Source organism: Pecten maximus, chromosome 3 (genome assembly GCF_902652985.1).
Source record: "Pecten maximus chromosome 3, xPecMax1.1, whole genome shotgun sequence".
Taxonomy (NCBI): Eukaryota; Metazoa; Mollusca; class Bivalvia; order Pectinida; family Pectinidae; genus Pecten; species Pecten maximus.
This window is the reverse complement of record NC_047017.1, coordinates 23972290-23988929: the sequence shown is the minus strand read 5'-3', so window position 1 is coordinate 23988929 and position 16640 is coordinate 23972290. Positions and strand designations below refer to the sequence as shown.

Genomic DNA, 16640 nt, shown 5'->3' with positions numbered 1-16640 from the left:
GGTACCTATCTGATAAATAGAAACATTGGTTGTTATCATTACTATTCTGATAACTATCTATTTTCTTATAGTTGCTGATATATTATGATAAAACAAAATCTACCCTACTCTGTTGACATAATATCCCATTGTCAAAGAAATGCAAGCAATTGAATTAGAAATGGAAATTAAAACGGTAGTTATATATTATATTAGGGTGTCGCAGTAGATGCTTATACTCACTTTTCACCAAGGTGGCCAGGGTCTAATTCCAATTGAAGAAAGCGGATCACCCTCCAAGCCAACAATAATGGTTATATATGTTGATATAGAAACAAAGTTTGACATTTGATGTAAAAGTTTACATTCATATTTTACTACAGCTGTTTAAGCGTGAGGAGCAGAACTTTGTGATGGCTAATGAAATCGACAACATGGCCTTGATCATGCCTAGTCAGACTAAAGCTACATCAGCAAACAACCCGGAGTCGGCCACTACCAGTAAACGCCAGGGCCGTAAACGTGAGAAAAAGAGGATGGAACTTCACAACAGTCTCAATGTGGCATGCCTCAAGCGACTCCTGCCCATTGGTCTAAGTTTCTTCAGTGGACGAGAACAAGAATTACTGCAGCATGCCAAACAGAAGTTGATCGAGGTAGGTTTGGTGTGACATCTGGTGTGGGGGTTTATTCCTACGAGAGTGAAGGTTGTTCTTGGCTCAACTCTGGTTTATATCGGCTACTTCATAAGATAATATCAAAAACACAGCTAGTTGCTCGATTTAAAATCAAGCAAAGAAACAAAACAGGAACTGTGCAATATCTGTGATGAAGTTTGTTCCTGGCATATACTCAAAGTAAACAAAAGTAAACAAAGTTCTACAGTAATGAAGGTCTAAGACTATGTGACCTAACAGGGCTTTCCATTGGTGATTGTATATATGATTATTGTGTATACTGTGGTACTTTTGATGTGGCTGATATAAACCATATTATGCTATCTAATTTATGAGTTAAATATCTATCTATTGTCCAGTATTATTCTCTGCTCTTCAAAACTGCTTTGTTTATACACTACTGTGTACCTGGTTATTTTTAATGCATATAAAATGTATTCCTTCACATCGAGGGAAAATACCAAAGCAAAGAAGATAGCGTAAAATGGACCACAAAAATAACCAGCTATATAGTGTTCTATATCTTATCCCACAATTTTCCAACAGTACATAATCATACTCTTTGATTGATCACATTTCTCGTGATTTGAATTTCCCTGAAAAAGATTGTCCATTGGCTATTTCCTGACAGTTTTGACCAATGAAATTGCCTGGTTTAGAACTTGTTCTTCCTTGAAGGGTCCCAGACATTTAGCAGGAATGATTCAGGGGAGAACGGGTACCTTGTTACTTCTATCACATACAGAAGCACTAGACTGCTATACAATGGTGCTTGATACATGTGGTGCATATACATAGTTAGAACTGTTCAATCTAGGATTTTACATATATATATATCATTTATAGAATTATTTCTGTTTTATGCATATCAGCTAGCTGTCTTTTTTTCACCTCTGGTTTGGTACTAATAAGTCCTTCTTTTAACTTCACAAAATTATATTTGTGAAAAAATACTTTTTCATGATATAGAAATTTTATATATACTCTAGCCAATTCATATCTGTAGGTAACACAATGAACCATGGAACTCAGGTTATTACTCGGCTATAGGTCACACAATGAACCATGGAACTCGGGTTATTACTCGGCTATAGGTCACACATTGAACCAGGAAACTCGGGTTATCACTCAGATATAGTTTTACTCATTAATGAACCAGGATGTAGGTTATAGTTATCAAATACTTGTCATTTCAAAATGTTTTAATTTCTTTAACAAGATGTTTAGAATAAATCCTGAACATTTTTTAGAATGGTTGTACCTAGAGAATAAAGTGTCACATTTGAGTGTGTGAGGGGGATTGGGGAGGGTTGTTTGCATGTAACATACTGTCCTATATCACTTTTAGTTTTTATCACCATTATATAGTAGAAATTATAAAAAACAAACATGGAGTCAGTAAGACCTTGTCTGTTTATGACTGTTTGTGTTCTCTAACATACAATAAATACATCAAACATCTAACAGTGCTATCCACTAACACTTCCTATTATATCTTACAACAATGTCACCAAATCATTACTAGCTGCCCCACAATGTAACAAAGTTAACAAATTGTTACTATAACAACATGATTATATCTATATTACCCCGACTAGTCTGCTTGTTTGACTGTATCGGAAGAGATCTGTGTGATACAGATTAAAATCTCTTGTATTTGTCTAACATGTGATCTTCTATCAATGAATGTTGCAAATACATAAATATTCTAATCAACATTAAGTGTTCAAAATAAAAAATAAGTCAGTTTTTTTTGTACTGTTTATGATATTGTATCAAAAGTATGTATATTGTATGAGATTTATTTTCAGTATAATTCTGTATTTTCTGTAAGTCTGGTGACAAATTTTCTGTGCAATTCAGTTTTTCAGTTTAAACATTGACCTCTGTAACTTCCAATGTTAAAAATAATGTGTCCCTTCCACTAGCTGCTTTTAGTGGGTGAATAGAAATGTAGCTATGTTTCCTGGCGACAACCCTTACCCTCTGATATAGAGTATACCTCCCTCCCTCATCATGTTGCTGATGTGTGTGATTGTGTAAAGGCAGGTAGGATTCGTTAGGTTATTTTTACCGTACTAAGATGTGCCACGTCACTGTTGTTTCAGGACACCGATCGTGAGGAAATCATATCAGGGGTATTGCCAGTTTTCTTGTCTTGTACTGGTCACTTGATGGCGAGTGGCAGTCATTTTGTATCCTAAATATTAAATAATAAATAAAAAATGTTTCCAAATTATTTTCTGAATTTCTTTTAAGTTATTGTTTTTGTTTCGATATACAAGATGATTCTTGTTGATACTCTTGTGTCACAAAATGGCTGCCCCACGTCAGTGCTGTGAACTATTGAACTATTGAAGTGGATGGTCCTTGCCAATTTATTTCTTCTTCTGTCCATGTTTCCCTTAGTTCTGTGTTGTAATGGTATTTAGATAAAAATCACAGGTAAAGAAGGGGAGATAATTTGGGTAAAATACGATTCATGATTTGATGACTTCCTCTTGCATTTTTGAGGGCACTAAATTTTACTAAAACAAGAACCATAATTTTGTATTTTGTGTAATCAAGCAAACATCCTAAATGACTCTTAACATTATAATTGTCTTTGAAAACAGTTTCTATAAAATTCTGTAAGATAATGTTGCTTCACAGAACTATATTTTCGTCTTGTTGCATGTTGCTATTTTGGGTGAGATTTTTGTTTATAAAAGTTCTCCAGTTTGGTACTTAGTGTTGTAGGTATGAACCTGAGGTTATATCTACCCGTATATATTCAACCCTATATCTACATGTTGTACAGACATATATCTGTAGAATTTGTTGTATATATTAATGTACTTTACACCATGTATGTAAGCTGCATGATGTTGAAACTTTTTATTTGTCTTCAGACCTCATCATTTCTAATTTCACTGAAATATTTTCCACAAGTACTTACATGTTATGATGACCACAAGAATTCTACAAATGCTGAAATGATTTGTTGACCACAGTGTGATGTTTACTATGAGTGCTGACATGTCCTGTTGACTAAAATGAGATACCGAATGTTTCATTTGACATATCCCTCATATCAAATGTTCATAATCTGTGAATTCATTGTTATTTTTATAACGTTTTGGTATATAAGAAAAAAGGGTATGATACATTTGTACACCAAGTAGTTTTTATTTCAATCTTTGTTGAATTTTATACAACATTTGTATTAATGTGGTATATGATGAAGTTGTCCACACTTATATTTGTGAAGATTTGCTCACCATTGCATCTGAATCCATGTAGAGAAGTCAATCACCTGGAATGAATTCACATTTAGGACATTTGACTGCAAGGTCAGAGTCACAGTTGTTAAAAATACATTTACCTTTACTTTACAGCGTACGCATATCCAAAGGTCAAGGTCAGAGTCACAGTTGTTAAAAATACATTTACCTTTACTTTACAGCGTACACGTATAGACATGTTAATATTGGTCAAAATCAAACATGAACATCACATGACTTCATATCCAAAGGTCAAGGTCAGCAGTTCAAAGGTCAAGCTAACAGAGTCTCTGAACTAGTATAGTCCGACCATAATGACCTGTCATGTTTTATTAGCATATTGATAACAGACGAGTCTGTAGTCATTTAGGGGAAATAGGTTCTTTGCATATATACATGTATATCTGTTAGTTGTTTATAATGTAACAAACCTTATCATCAGCTGCATCATTTGTATTCATACTGGTCTAGATTTAGCGACAAAACTGTTAACATGTGAACAATTGATCACATAGTTACTTGAATATGTGTAAACCATGCATCAAAAATAAATGATACAACCCCTGTGTTGTCAATATAAAATTGTAACAAAAACGGATGGTCAAAAACAGCACCCTGCTGGACAAAGTAATATTCCTAATCAATATGTTTTGTTATCACACCTGTACACAAATGGAACTACCCACTTTGAATATTCCACAAAAAGGTCAACGCGACAGGTCATTCTGGTTTTACTATAATATTAATTGTTATGATATTCTAAAGCAGAGTTGAATAAGGGTTCATGTTACTGAAAGGATCATTGTTTGGGTCATAGGTTATGCTCACAGAGGTCAAAGTTTGTTTTTTGACTAAACGTTTTGAAGATCTTGTCCTTCCTAACAGTTTCATTGTTGATGTATAATATGTGGAATCTGTCTCCTATTGTTACTTACCGAGGTATATTGTTTTTCAGATTTGTAAATGCTGCCTACTTATAACAGTATAGAAAGTTATATCTGTCTGTTTTATTGCTATCAACAATTCATGAAAAAATTAAAATACAGTAGAACGCTGCATGAGTAAACAACTCGGGGGATGTATATGATGATGTATATATATGGATAAGATTTTGGGGATACAACATGAGTTAGATAATTAAAAGCACTCCGATATGTTAGCATTCGGGTATGCAGCATTCTGTTGTACTGGTAATGTGTTGAAACTGTCTTCTATCGTCATTTTCTCTATTATCTTCAAACTTTATCTCTCGATCATTTATCATTATTCAAAAACAATGTAATATCCTTTCATTTTTCAAGTCTTATTAATCAAGTTCAATGATTCTAGCATGGCATCTGTTTGCCTTATATTTTTTATACTAAAAATTAATATAATTTTTTTTTTGATTTTATCATTTCCCTGTGTGCATTAGACCAAAGTTTACTTTGACATACTTTTTCTTCTACTTAACTTTTCTCATTCATGTCTCTGAAAATGATCAAATAGTATATGCTTTCTTCTTTAGTTTACATCTGTAACTTGTAAGGACGATACTTGTAAAGTATTAGGCCTGAACTGTTAGCTTCTGTAGAACTTGTCCAGGAATCATGACTAAACCATGTAGGAGCATGCTGCCGTCAGTGGATCCGGTCAGCCTTGTGATCGTACAGTTGTTGATTTCTTGTAGAAATGATTGTGCATATTTGTCCTAACTAGTCCACGTATTATGTAAAAGTCGCCTTTATTTATTTTTTGTAGAAATAGGAATTCTCTAGTTGAAATGTTTAAAATGTTTATCTTTTTGTTTATTAGGAAATGATTGTAGAAGAATTAGAACGTTTTGTTTATGTTGTTATTGCTTGATGTACATCGACATAGTCTATTTATAGTAACAGAAATTTGTAAAATTGTCTTGTGTGTTTGATTACAGAAAGATACAGAGGCGGATATTGAGGAATACTTGATCGAAAGTCTGGCAGCTGATGAAGGCGTAAGTATGAAAAATGGAAAATCTTACCAGATTTGACTTAAACATATAACATGACAAGAAATGATTGCCAGAACTGTACCTGATGGTGTATTATGTAGACTTTGTATGTTGACAGATATGTACAAAATCTCATATCAATTATAGTTTTAAGGTTATTCAGGAGGTAGGTATAGTATCATTTGTCAGGGATGGCTGTTAGATGTCAGATGATAATTCCATCTTCCTTTTTCAATAGTTAAGGGCTTGGGGCTGGCTATTGCCGAGTTAATCAAAACAAACAAACAAAATTTATTTTGAGATTTGAACATTGAATAGCTTTTTCTTTTTCAAATGAAATGATACCTTAACACCTCTATCAGAATTTAATATATTTTATAATTGCAGCCTGCAGACGACAAGGTAAAATGGCAGAAAGTGCTGTACCGCAAGATAGGCGGCAATCATGGAGGGGAGATCAACCAAAGACAGGCCATCGATAGGATCCTCTCCATGGCCAAGGTCATGCATGGCCTTCACATGGTATGTACAACATTCACCCTGAATATCTCCTTAACACAGACACATGTAGAATTATCCACTAGCTTGCATTTACAATAGTCGCTAATTTTAGCTGTAGGCTGATAACAAGTGCCCAGGATCAACAACGTTTGACTAAAGTTTCCAGTAGGAATGTGTTATTGGAGTCAAGGAAGATCCTTTAGAACAAGGAAAATTTCCTTAACTTCAGTGATATTTCCTATTGAGAATTTTACGGAATATATCCTGAAATTGAGGAATGTTTATGAGACTGGGACCAGATACTTGACAGTTTTGTCTGTCCAGACAGATAATTTCCATGTATTAACAGTAGTTAGTGAATTGGTGCTTCATGAATATTTTGTTTCAGATTAATTGTTGTTTTCAGTTCTAGCAGGGAGATATATATTTGTATTTATGTATATTGAATATTTGTGTACATTTTACTGGCTCACAGCCTACCAGGCACAAATTACCTGCAAGCTTACAAACATATTTTTCTGTTAAGATTACTTTCGTAAAAACCGTATTGTTATAACGTTGAAGAGCATTAAAGATGATGGATGTCAAATGTGTTAAAATCTTCAAATAACTTCTTGTGAAGATCCTTACCATTACGCCTATAGTGCTGAGCTTAGATTTGACTTGCTGGGATGTGAATTTCAAGGACGTTCAATTGAATACTCTTGACAGGCCTTCAAATTCACACTTGTGGGCAACTTTTTACCTGATGATGGTGCTAAGGTTATTGATGTTATACATTTTTGGTTGAAAAGAACTTTTTCCATGTAAGATAAAAGACCTTGATTGTTAAGGTCACAGGGGTGAAACCAGTTACGTGTTTTAAAAAAACTCTGTATGTCTAGGGGCTTGCTGGGGTGAAGGGTTTCTAATTTCTTTTCTTTCTTTTTTTTCTTTTTTTTCCTCAAATAAATTGATTTTATATAAAACAGAAAAGAATCATTAGTAAATGCATCATCATGACATGATTGTGACTGATATGTAACAGAAACCAAATGGCTCTGTTGACCTGTTATATTTATATCTACTATCTACATATCTGTTTACAATTAATATAATTGTAGCATAGAATTTTTAAAAACATTTATGCTAGTATGTGTTGTACAGTTTTAGATTTTTTAATTTTTTTATTTATTTATTTTTTTTTGCATTTTTATTTTCTGTAAAAAATTCATTTGAACATATTTGTATCTACTTTTTGTAACAGCCATGTTGAATCTTATACTCTTCTTGCACACAGTTGAGGTAACCGTATATATTTACATTACACTGACATGTACATTGTTTTGGGGAAAGATTTTGAGGTAAATAATCTATTTCCTGAGCTGATGTCCTTGTCCATGGCATTTTCACTGTTATGAAATGTCCCATGGAAGCTATTTTTGACAAAATGTAACATGGGAGCTGGTTTCGACAAAATGTATCCGAAGTTGCTTCGTTGAAATGTAACATTGGAGCTATTTTTGATGAAATGTAACATATAAGCTGATTTTGATGAAATGTAAAATGGGAGATTTTTTTGACGAAATGTAACTTGGGAGCTATTTTTGACGTGGTTTCAGCAGCAGGATTCCTCGTTAGCTTCTAGCCTCATGACAAGGTTTAAGGTAATTCTGTATGGCAAGGTGTTACCAATATAGCTCACTTTACACTTATGCCTGGTAGTTAAACTTAATTCATCATCCATTTACCTGATGGCTGTGAAAACGAAGTACTTGTAGGGTGCTAAGCTTGCCTTGTTGAGGCAATATATGTTGTATTGTTCTGTTATATCTGCACGGATGATACCTTGACATATCCATGCATTTCAGTTCATGATAGATCTGGTCATCATGCAGCAACTGAAATAAAAGTCTAACGAATGCTTCTCCGTGTCAAGGGTTTGGGTTACAGAGATGCTTGTTTCAATGAAAGTCAGTGAAAGTCAATGAAAGTGTGTAAGATGGCGGTCGGAGAATGCTAATATAATATCAAAAACTTCAACCATTTACACTTGTTTTTTCAGTTCTTTTGTAGAAAGCTGCCTTTTTTATTTGATCAGCAACCAATTTGTTGTAAAAAACAATGCTCCAGAGTTTTTGTTCCTTTTAATCAGATGTACTTTTTCCTGTGAATAATTAGATTTATAGTTTTAATTTGGAAGAAAGAAAGGAAAGAAATGGGAAAAACGTGGCCTGAAAGTTTGGCTTCATAACAGTTGCTAGAAGCATTTAATTTGCTTCTATGTATAACGGAATGTATGCGCTTGCATGAGGAATACGGATGTATGCTGGCCAGCTTTGAATATTTCAGCCAGGGACATATATGGCTATAACTATGCTCAACTGTTACAAGATATCTTTACAAATCAAGATTTTTAGATTATGATACAAAAGGTTTATGGAACACTGCTAAACAATATTCCTCACACATGATTCTGAAAAAAGATTAGGAAAACCCCAGGAGGAAGTGTCAAAAACTGCTTTTTTCACTGTTTAGGGTTATTGGAAAACAGTATAGAGCCAAAATCAATGTTTTTTTTGTTTTTTTTCTTTTTTCTTTTCATTTCTGTGCATTCTGTGTAACCTTATTTGTTGTTTATTGCCTTATAGTTTGAAATGAATGTGAAGGTGGATGGGAGGTATGGCGGCATGCTCTCCGTAAGTTGATAGGGTGTTGTCTCGCGCGGCTACTAGTTTACTACTTTGTGCTATTTAATGTTACTAATAAAATATTCATCTTATAGTTTTGTTATTCTAATGCAGATTTTTGACATTGTGAACAGTTCAGAAAATGTTGAACATTAATTCACTTTGTTTTTTAGACAAAAGTTTATGATTAAGGGAAAAAAATTGCAGGAAATCTTGAATTTTAAGGGGAAATTCCACTTATAAACCAGAATGCCCTGTTAAATGATCATTCCAAAAGCCTGCATTATCTCATTATATCCCACCCTTGTGTGGTTCTTCAGGGTTGTACTGTCGACGGCTGTCCTGAAACATCGCTTATGTTATATATCATTAACGTTATTCTTAGTTCCAGGAAAACATGCTCTCGTGAGCTGCTGTTGGAATGGTGTGGAAACACTAACATCATATACATACACACACTTTTTCCCATTTTGAAGTTAAAGTTTAGCTGCATGCTTTGCCACAAGCAAAGGCATGTTTTCATATTTTTGAAAAACTTCAACTTTACAAATGGGAGAAAATTGTATTCAAGACAATGATTTATTATTTCAGATATGATACATCAGAACTGTTTTCAGAGTTAGGTAAAAATTGATCGTGAGAAATACGATAATCATTGACTTGAATTAACATCATGAGTTGCAAAGTTGGAATCTGAACTGGTGGAATAACGGTTGTTGTTTGTAGCACAGCGTGTGATGTGTTACGATCGTGTGTTTGTCACTGACTATGTTTTATATAATCACTATCCAAATGTACTGTACATGTATATACTATGTCTGTCAATACATGATGTGTTTTGTTTCCTCTGTAAGAAACCCTTTATTCTACTGTTACTTGAGAATTAAAGGGGGTTATTTATCGATTATGAATTGATTGATGTAAGTTTCAAATGAAAAAGGCATTCAGTATAAACTTAATGAATTTGGATTGGACAGAAGCTAAGGTTACACTAAAGTTCTATAAAGGGTCAATTGCAGAGGTCAAGGTTAAACAAATACTCCATAAAGGGTACATTGTAAGGGTAGAGGTTTTACAAAAATTCTACAGAGGGTATATTGCAGAGGTCAAGGTTGCATAAACATTCTATAAATGGGACATCGCAAAGGTTGAGGTTATACAAACATTCTATAAATGGGACATTGCAGATGTCAAGGTTAAACAAACATTCTATAAATAGGACATCGCAAAAGTCAAGTTTATACAAACATTCTATAAATAGGACATTTATACAAAACAACAAAGTCCAGTAGTAAGGTTAATTGGATTTATTAATGAACCGAAACTAACTAACTATATTTTGGCATTCTTAGGGGCTACTCTGTAAAAACTAACATTCTGCCTGGGGTTTATAGTACCAGCACTATAGGTTAGCCCAGGAGGTCAGAAGTAGCACCTGGGGAGAGCTAAGAAGTAGCACCTGGGGAGAGCCCGGCAGGTGTATCCATAAAAGTTAAATAATGAAAAAGAACATGATAGCTTAAATTAACCCTCAAAAATGAATTGGGGGATAAAAATTCAGCAAATATTGAATTTTAAAGGCCTAAATTAAAGAAATCCGTAAATATAAATAAGGCAGTCAAAAAGAACTTATGATAAAATTCATCTTACAGAGTAGCCCAATAATGGTAAGTGACATGATATACAAAAACAATGTAATAGAGTATGCGTAAAACCAGCAGGAATACACAAACATACATACACTCATTCATAAAGAAACTGTTAAAGCAATCTCTGCCATGCAAGTACATATTTTCATAACCTTGTCTTAAAACAATCGATTATATGTATAACCATATACGATCATGTAACAATGAGCATATGACAGTTGTAACTGTACTGATACAAAACAGAATCACTTCGCACCTAAATTAAACTAAGCATTGCAATTAAATAAAACATGACAATAACTTGCATTGTCTGTGACTGACTAACACCACTGCTCACACCAATTATATGAGATGCAAAATGCTGTCAATAAAAAGATGACACCTGGCAGGTGTGTAAGCAAATATAACCAAACTCTCAGAGATTGACACCCGGGGGGAGCCCGGCAGGTGTGTAGCTAATATAACCACAATCTAAGAGATTGACACCCGGGGGGAGCCCGGCAGGTGTACATGTATAAACTAATATTATGCCACATTCTAAGAGATTGACACCCCGGAGGGGAACCCGGCAGGTGTGTAAGCAAATATAACCACATTCTCAGAGATTGACACCCGGGGGGAGCCCGGCAGGTGTATAAGCTAATATAAACACATTCTAAGAGATTAACACCCGGGGGGAGCCCGGCAGGTGTATAAGCTAATAGAAACATATTCTAAAAAATTTTGACACCCGGGGGGAGCCCGGCAGGTGTAGATGTTAGCCTAAAATTTTTTATGTAGGAAGACCTGGGGAGAGCCCGGCAGGCATCCTGTATACTTAATTATGTAATAAATAAAACTTGGGAGGGTTGGCGGGTGTTGACGATCAAGCAGATGAACTATCTCTAGAGTCTGACTTATCCTCGCATCACAAAGATGGCTGACTGGATGCTTCCTGCTGACCATTGGTCAGTTAGGTCACGTGACTACTATAGCAGTTACTTCCTCTTGGCCTAATTAGCATATATCTCCCTTACGATCTACCTCCAATATACTAACCTATTTAATAACATGTTTAGACGATAAGAGGATGGACTTTTCACACTTGTATAAACTTAAATTAAATAAATTAAAATTTTATACAAAACAACAAAGTCCAGTAGTAAGGTTAATTGGATTTATTAATGAACCGAAACTAACTAACTATATTTTGGCATTCTTAGGGGCTACTCTGTAAAAACTAACATTCTGCCTGGGGTTTATAGTACCAGCACTATAGGTTAGCCCAGGAGGTCAGAAGTAGCACCTGGGGAGAGCCCGGCAGGTGTATCCATAAAAGTTAAATAATGAAAAAGAACATGATAGCTTAAATTAACCCTCAAAAATGAATTGGGGGATAAAAATTCAGCAAATATTGAATTTTAAAGGCCAAATCGATTGAAATGGTGACACAAGTTACCAAAAAAGAGAGCCCCCAAGAAATTAAAGTAAGACCAAGCCTATGGTAGAAATGTGGAAACAGCATCTATATATATATAACTACTTCCTATCACACATGCGCAGCTGGGCATCACCTAAAACAATGGACGAAGTTCTGATATAACGAGTGAAACAATTGGATGACCATCGTCCTAAGGTTTGAATAAGATGGTCCTCGACTCCTGCTGCTGCTGCAGAAGTTGCTGCACCTATTCTAAATGAATGACCACTATAACTTGAGCTATCAATACCTAATCTTGCAAGTATATGCCTCAGGTAGGAAATAAATTGTTCCCGGGTGAGAATACACCCATTCCTTTCAGCAAACAAAGGACACGAAACTGTAGCTCCTTGATTGAATCTCATTTGTAAGAAATGTTTCATGGTGATGACCGGACACAACACAGTATTACTAAAAATGGCAATCCGTACGCCATGTCTAAAAGGATCAGTTTTAGAGACCTTCAAAAACAATGAGTAGCTTTTGTGATCGTCTGCTACCACAATATCTTTAATACACAGGACGTCTTGGATCTTGGACTTACATTTAACAGTAAATTCACCACATCTTAAAAACCCAAAGAAAGCCATCTGACATGCACATAATAATAATAAGTCTAAATCTTTGGAGAAAACACCACTCTGTAATAATCTACACATGCGATCGAGAATGTCAAAAGTAATAGGCAATCTCTTAATTGAAACACTTCCTTGCTGACTCTTTTTAATACCTCGTAAGATATAAGATAGTCTTTCCGTATTAGCGAAAGGATTACTGTAACCAGCTTTCAAATAATGAAACCGTATCCCCGCTAAATACAGCTTGATTGTAGCAAATGTCAAGTTCAAACTATTATGACAATGTGATACAAAATGCATCAACAAATCTTCTGATATTGGTGGTAATTGTCCTGCACCACACACTATACCACACATTGTGATGAAACGTAACAAATGTTGAATGGCTACTAAATAAGTAGAAGCTGTCCCAGGACTGACCGCTAAATCCCACAGTTTGTTCATTTGCTTTTCCCGAACAACATCAGGCTGGAAAGTGGAGGACACAGTGTTGGAAATGGATCTGCATGTGGGGCGAGATGACGAAACTTCTCCATCTGGAAACGAGAAATAGCATCCGCTATAGAATTATCTATGCCTGGAATATGTCTTGCATGAACAATGAAATTGTTAGACATTGAACAAAATGTCAACTTCCTCATTAAATTCATAATCAGCTCTACTTTGGAACGTCCTTTATTTATAATGTCCACAGTTGCCATATTGTCACAATGAAATAAAATCCTTTTCCTTGACCATCCTTTGCCCCATAACACACATGCAATCACAATGGGGAACAATTCACAGAAAGCCATGGAGATCTTATCCTTTCCCTCGTATAACTCCAAGGGGAACGTCCCTTGAAACCACTTATTACCAAAAATCCCTCCGAAAGCACGATCTGTCGCATCAGTAAATAAGTGCATGTGAGCCGCCTGTGTAACATTGTCGTTGAGAAAAAATGAAATCCCATTCCACCGCGAGAGAAACAGGAGCCACATATTTAAGTCCAGTCTACATGACTCAGTTAACTTGACGTGATGATGTAATTCTCTGACTTTGGTAGATAAGCTGATGAGATATGACACAAATGAACGACCATGTGGAATAACTCTACTCGCAAAATTTAAATGTCCAAGTAAGCTGAGGAGTTCACGTTTAGTACAACATTTTTTGTCTTTAAACTCAGTTAATATCTCACAAATTCTGAAAATCTTTTCTCCGGGTAGTCTTGCCTGCATGAGATCACAATCCAGGGTAACTCCCAAATAATCTAAACATAGTGACGGCCCCACCGTCTTATGTTGAGCAATGGGAATACCTAACGATTCGAACAAACACATAAGTTTCTCCATGGTACTGGTGGCTTGGTGAAAGTTTGGTGGATCCACAGTTAGGAAATCATCTAGCAGGTGAAGGATATTCGGAATGTTATATCGGTGAACTGCTATCCAACACACAGCTTGTGATAAACAGTCAAAAATCTTGGGACTCGATCTACTTCCAAACACCAGTCGAGTATAGAAATAATACAAACCATCCCATTTGATACCATGGAAAGGCCACAGAGATGGGTGAATGGGTATTAGCTTAAAGGCGTCGGAGATATCTGTCTTACATAAATAGCTGCCTTTACCAAATCGCTTAATGATATTGATAGCGTCATCGACAGTCACATATTGCAGAGAAAACTCATCTTTGTTGATTAAGTCGTTTAAACTCGGGTTATCATCATTGTTGTGTGGAGAAGACAAATCAACGATTAAACGTTTTTTCCTAGAATATTTGCTCTCCGCTATGCCTATAGGATTTATCCTGTAAGTGTCGAAAGGGCACTCACGGTAAGGTCCTATCAGAAAACCTTTGTCAAGCTCTGATCCTATCAGTTCCTTCACAACGTCAGACTGATTCCTAGCGGACAGCAAATTGGCACACTCAATGGAGTTTCTAGGGAGAGAAGTAATTCCGGTGTGGAAACCCGACCGTAAACCAGTTAAAAGGTAAGAAACAAAGTCTCTGTCTGGATGTAATGCTAGATCTCGTTCAAGCTCCTGAATGTCAATAGGTGTCGAAGCAACCTGCATACCCCCTACTGTCTTCCCTGATGTTGTTTGTGGTAGGGGGTCGAGTCGTTTTTTGTAGAAGAGTGTTGGGGACACACACGTTTAGAATGGTCTTTTTTACATACCAAACACACATGAAGATTATTACATCTTGCGCGATGACAACCTCTGTCGTTGAAGTTATTACAAATCTCACTGCCTTTGTACAGCACTTTGTGTCTTCCATAGCTGTCTGCGTTGGGAGAAGATTTATATTGGGGATTTGTAGACTGTTGTTTCATATCCAAGGTGTTAAGTGTCATAAGAGGGCAAAAACCAGCAGTGTGACTGGTACTCTCGCACTGTGAACATGCCAACGGGGGGAGATTTGTGAAAATGTTGCAAAACATGGTATTGTTCCTTAAGGACCAGTCAACCATAACGTTTTGAAAGCGTAAATGAGCTGCAGCCTTACTACTAAATTGTTTATGGTACTCATAGAAACCCTGGCCGCCGTAACGCGACGCCATGTCGACCACGTCTCTCTCGTACATGTCTAATTCATATCGTCTATTGGGGTAGGCCTGACACATCACATGTTTAAATATACTGAATGCCTGTACAAATTCCCCGATGGATAAGTTCCTCATTAACCTGGGGTCGGGTTTGTCGGGGTTATGGCCGGATGCTGGGCCGTTGAAATATGGGATCAACAAACACGCCAGGTTGATATCCTTACCTTCCACTATATGTTTCCTTATGGCAGGTGAGATAGTCTCCACGAATGGTAAAGATTCCGATGAAAATCCAAATTGGGTCCTCCCCGACGTACTTGATGTGGCGGAAGGCGTTTGGAAAGCTGCCATGGCCGACTGCAGGGTGAATGACTCGCCGCCCGAAGGTCCCTGAACGGGTACTAAGCCAGGATCTGTCGCTATTTGCGATACACCGCCTGCTGCTGCTGCTGCTGCTGCCGCCGGGACCTGCCGTTCTTCCAGAAACGACATCCTCTGTCTAATGGATGACATATCTTGTCGCATGGACGTTAGCGTATCAGTCAGCTGTGAAAGCACCTCCGTAACTCCGCCATCTTGGTGTGTATTGCGCGATGCATTCTGGGAATCCGTAAACTCCATCCGCCCAGGGGTCGGGTCAGATGTCATGGTTGAATGAACCCCGTTTGAGACTTGGGTTTTGTCTTTGTACAAAGCCAATAAACGTGACTTACGGTAATTGGAAGGAACGACCACACCGAGTGAAGTTAACTCTTCTCGTAATTTCTTTGCTGTCCAATTCTCGGGCATAGAAAGGTCGTACGGCGCCGATCTCGAGTTATTACGTGACGGTCTCATCATGATCCTTTGTTTCAGAGAGGATTTAGCCGTAGGTCAACAAAGCTCAAAACAGTTCATCGTACAAGCACCGATATCGTAGTAGTTCCAAGCACACACGATGTATAATATGTATGAAAGTATCCCCTATAGCAGTGATGGAAAAAAGATCGTGGCAGGAACCGTGCGGTGAGATATGTTGACGATCAAGCAGATGAACTATCTCTAGAGTCTGACTTATCCTCGCATCACAAAGATGGCTGACTGGATGCTTCCTGCTGACCATTGGTCAGTTAGGTCACGTGACTACTATAGCAGTTACTTCCTCTTGGCCTAATTAGCATATATCTCCCTTACGATCTACCTCCAATATACTAACCTATTTAATAACATGTTTAGACGATAAGAGGATGGACTTTTCACACTTGTATAAACTTAAATTAAATAAATTAAAATTTGCTGTGAGGGTAAAGGGAATGTTATGTGACAGTTTGGTAAAGGAAGATTAAGGTTAGATACACACAAATTTGTATTAAGAAAGAAT

General features: G+C 36.4%; 2 protein-coding genes across 2 annotated transcripts in view; one reads left to right on the top strand and one right to left on the bottom strand.

Moving 5' to 3' along the window:
* The window catches only part of LOC117323648 (ryanodine receptor-like), a 170788-nt gene that overhangs the window by 124964 nt on the left and 29184 nt on the right, over nucleotides 1-16640 (top strand). The window contains 4 exon segments of the mRNA XM_033878977.1: nucleotides 363-635; nucleotides 2765-2794; nucleotides 5832-5891; nucleotides 6276-6410. Coding sequence (XP_033734868.1) covers nucleotides 363-635; nucleotides 2765-2794; nucleotides 5832-5891; nucleotides 6276-6410 — 498 coding nt within the window.
* LOC117323646 lies at nucleotides 10351-14833 on the bottom strand. The gene is made up of 2 exons (XM_033878973.1): nucleotides 11993-14833; nucleotides 10351-10493 (listed from the first exon to the last, which is right to left on the bottom strand). Exon 1 carries the CDS (start codon nucleotides 14805-14807, stop codon nucleotides 13185-13187), a length of 1623 nt encoding a protein of 540 aa, XP_033734864.1. The 5' UTR covers nucleotides 14808-14833; the 3' UTR covers nucleotides 10351-10493; nucleotides 11993-13184.

Excerpts from the sequence above, each read along its gene's own strand:
- LOC117323646 (XM_033878973.1), bottom strand. The coding sequence starts at position 14,807 with ATGCAGGTTGCTTCGACACCTATTGACATTCAGGAGCTTGAACGAGAT.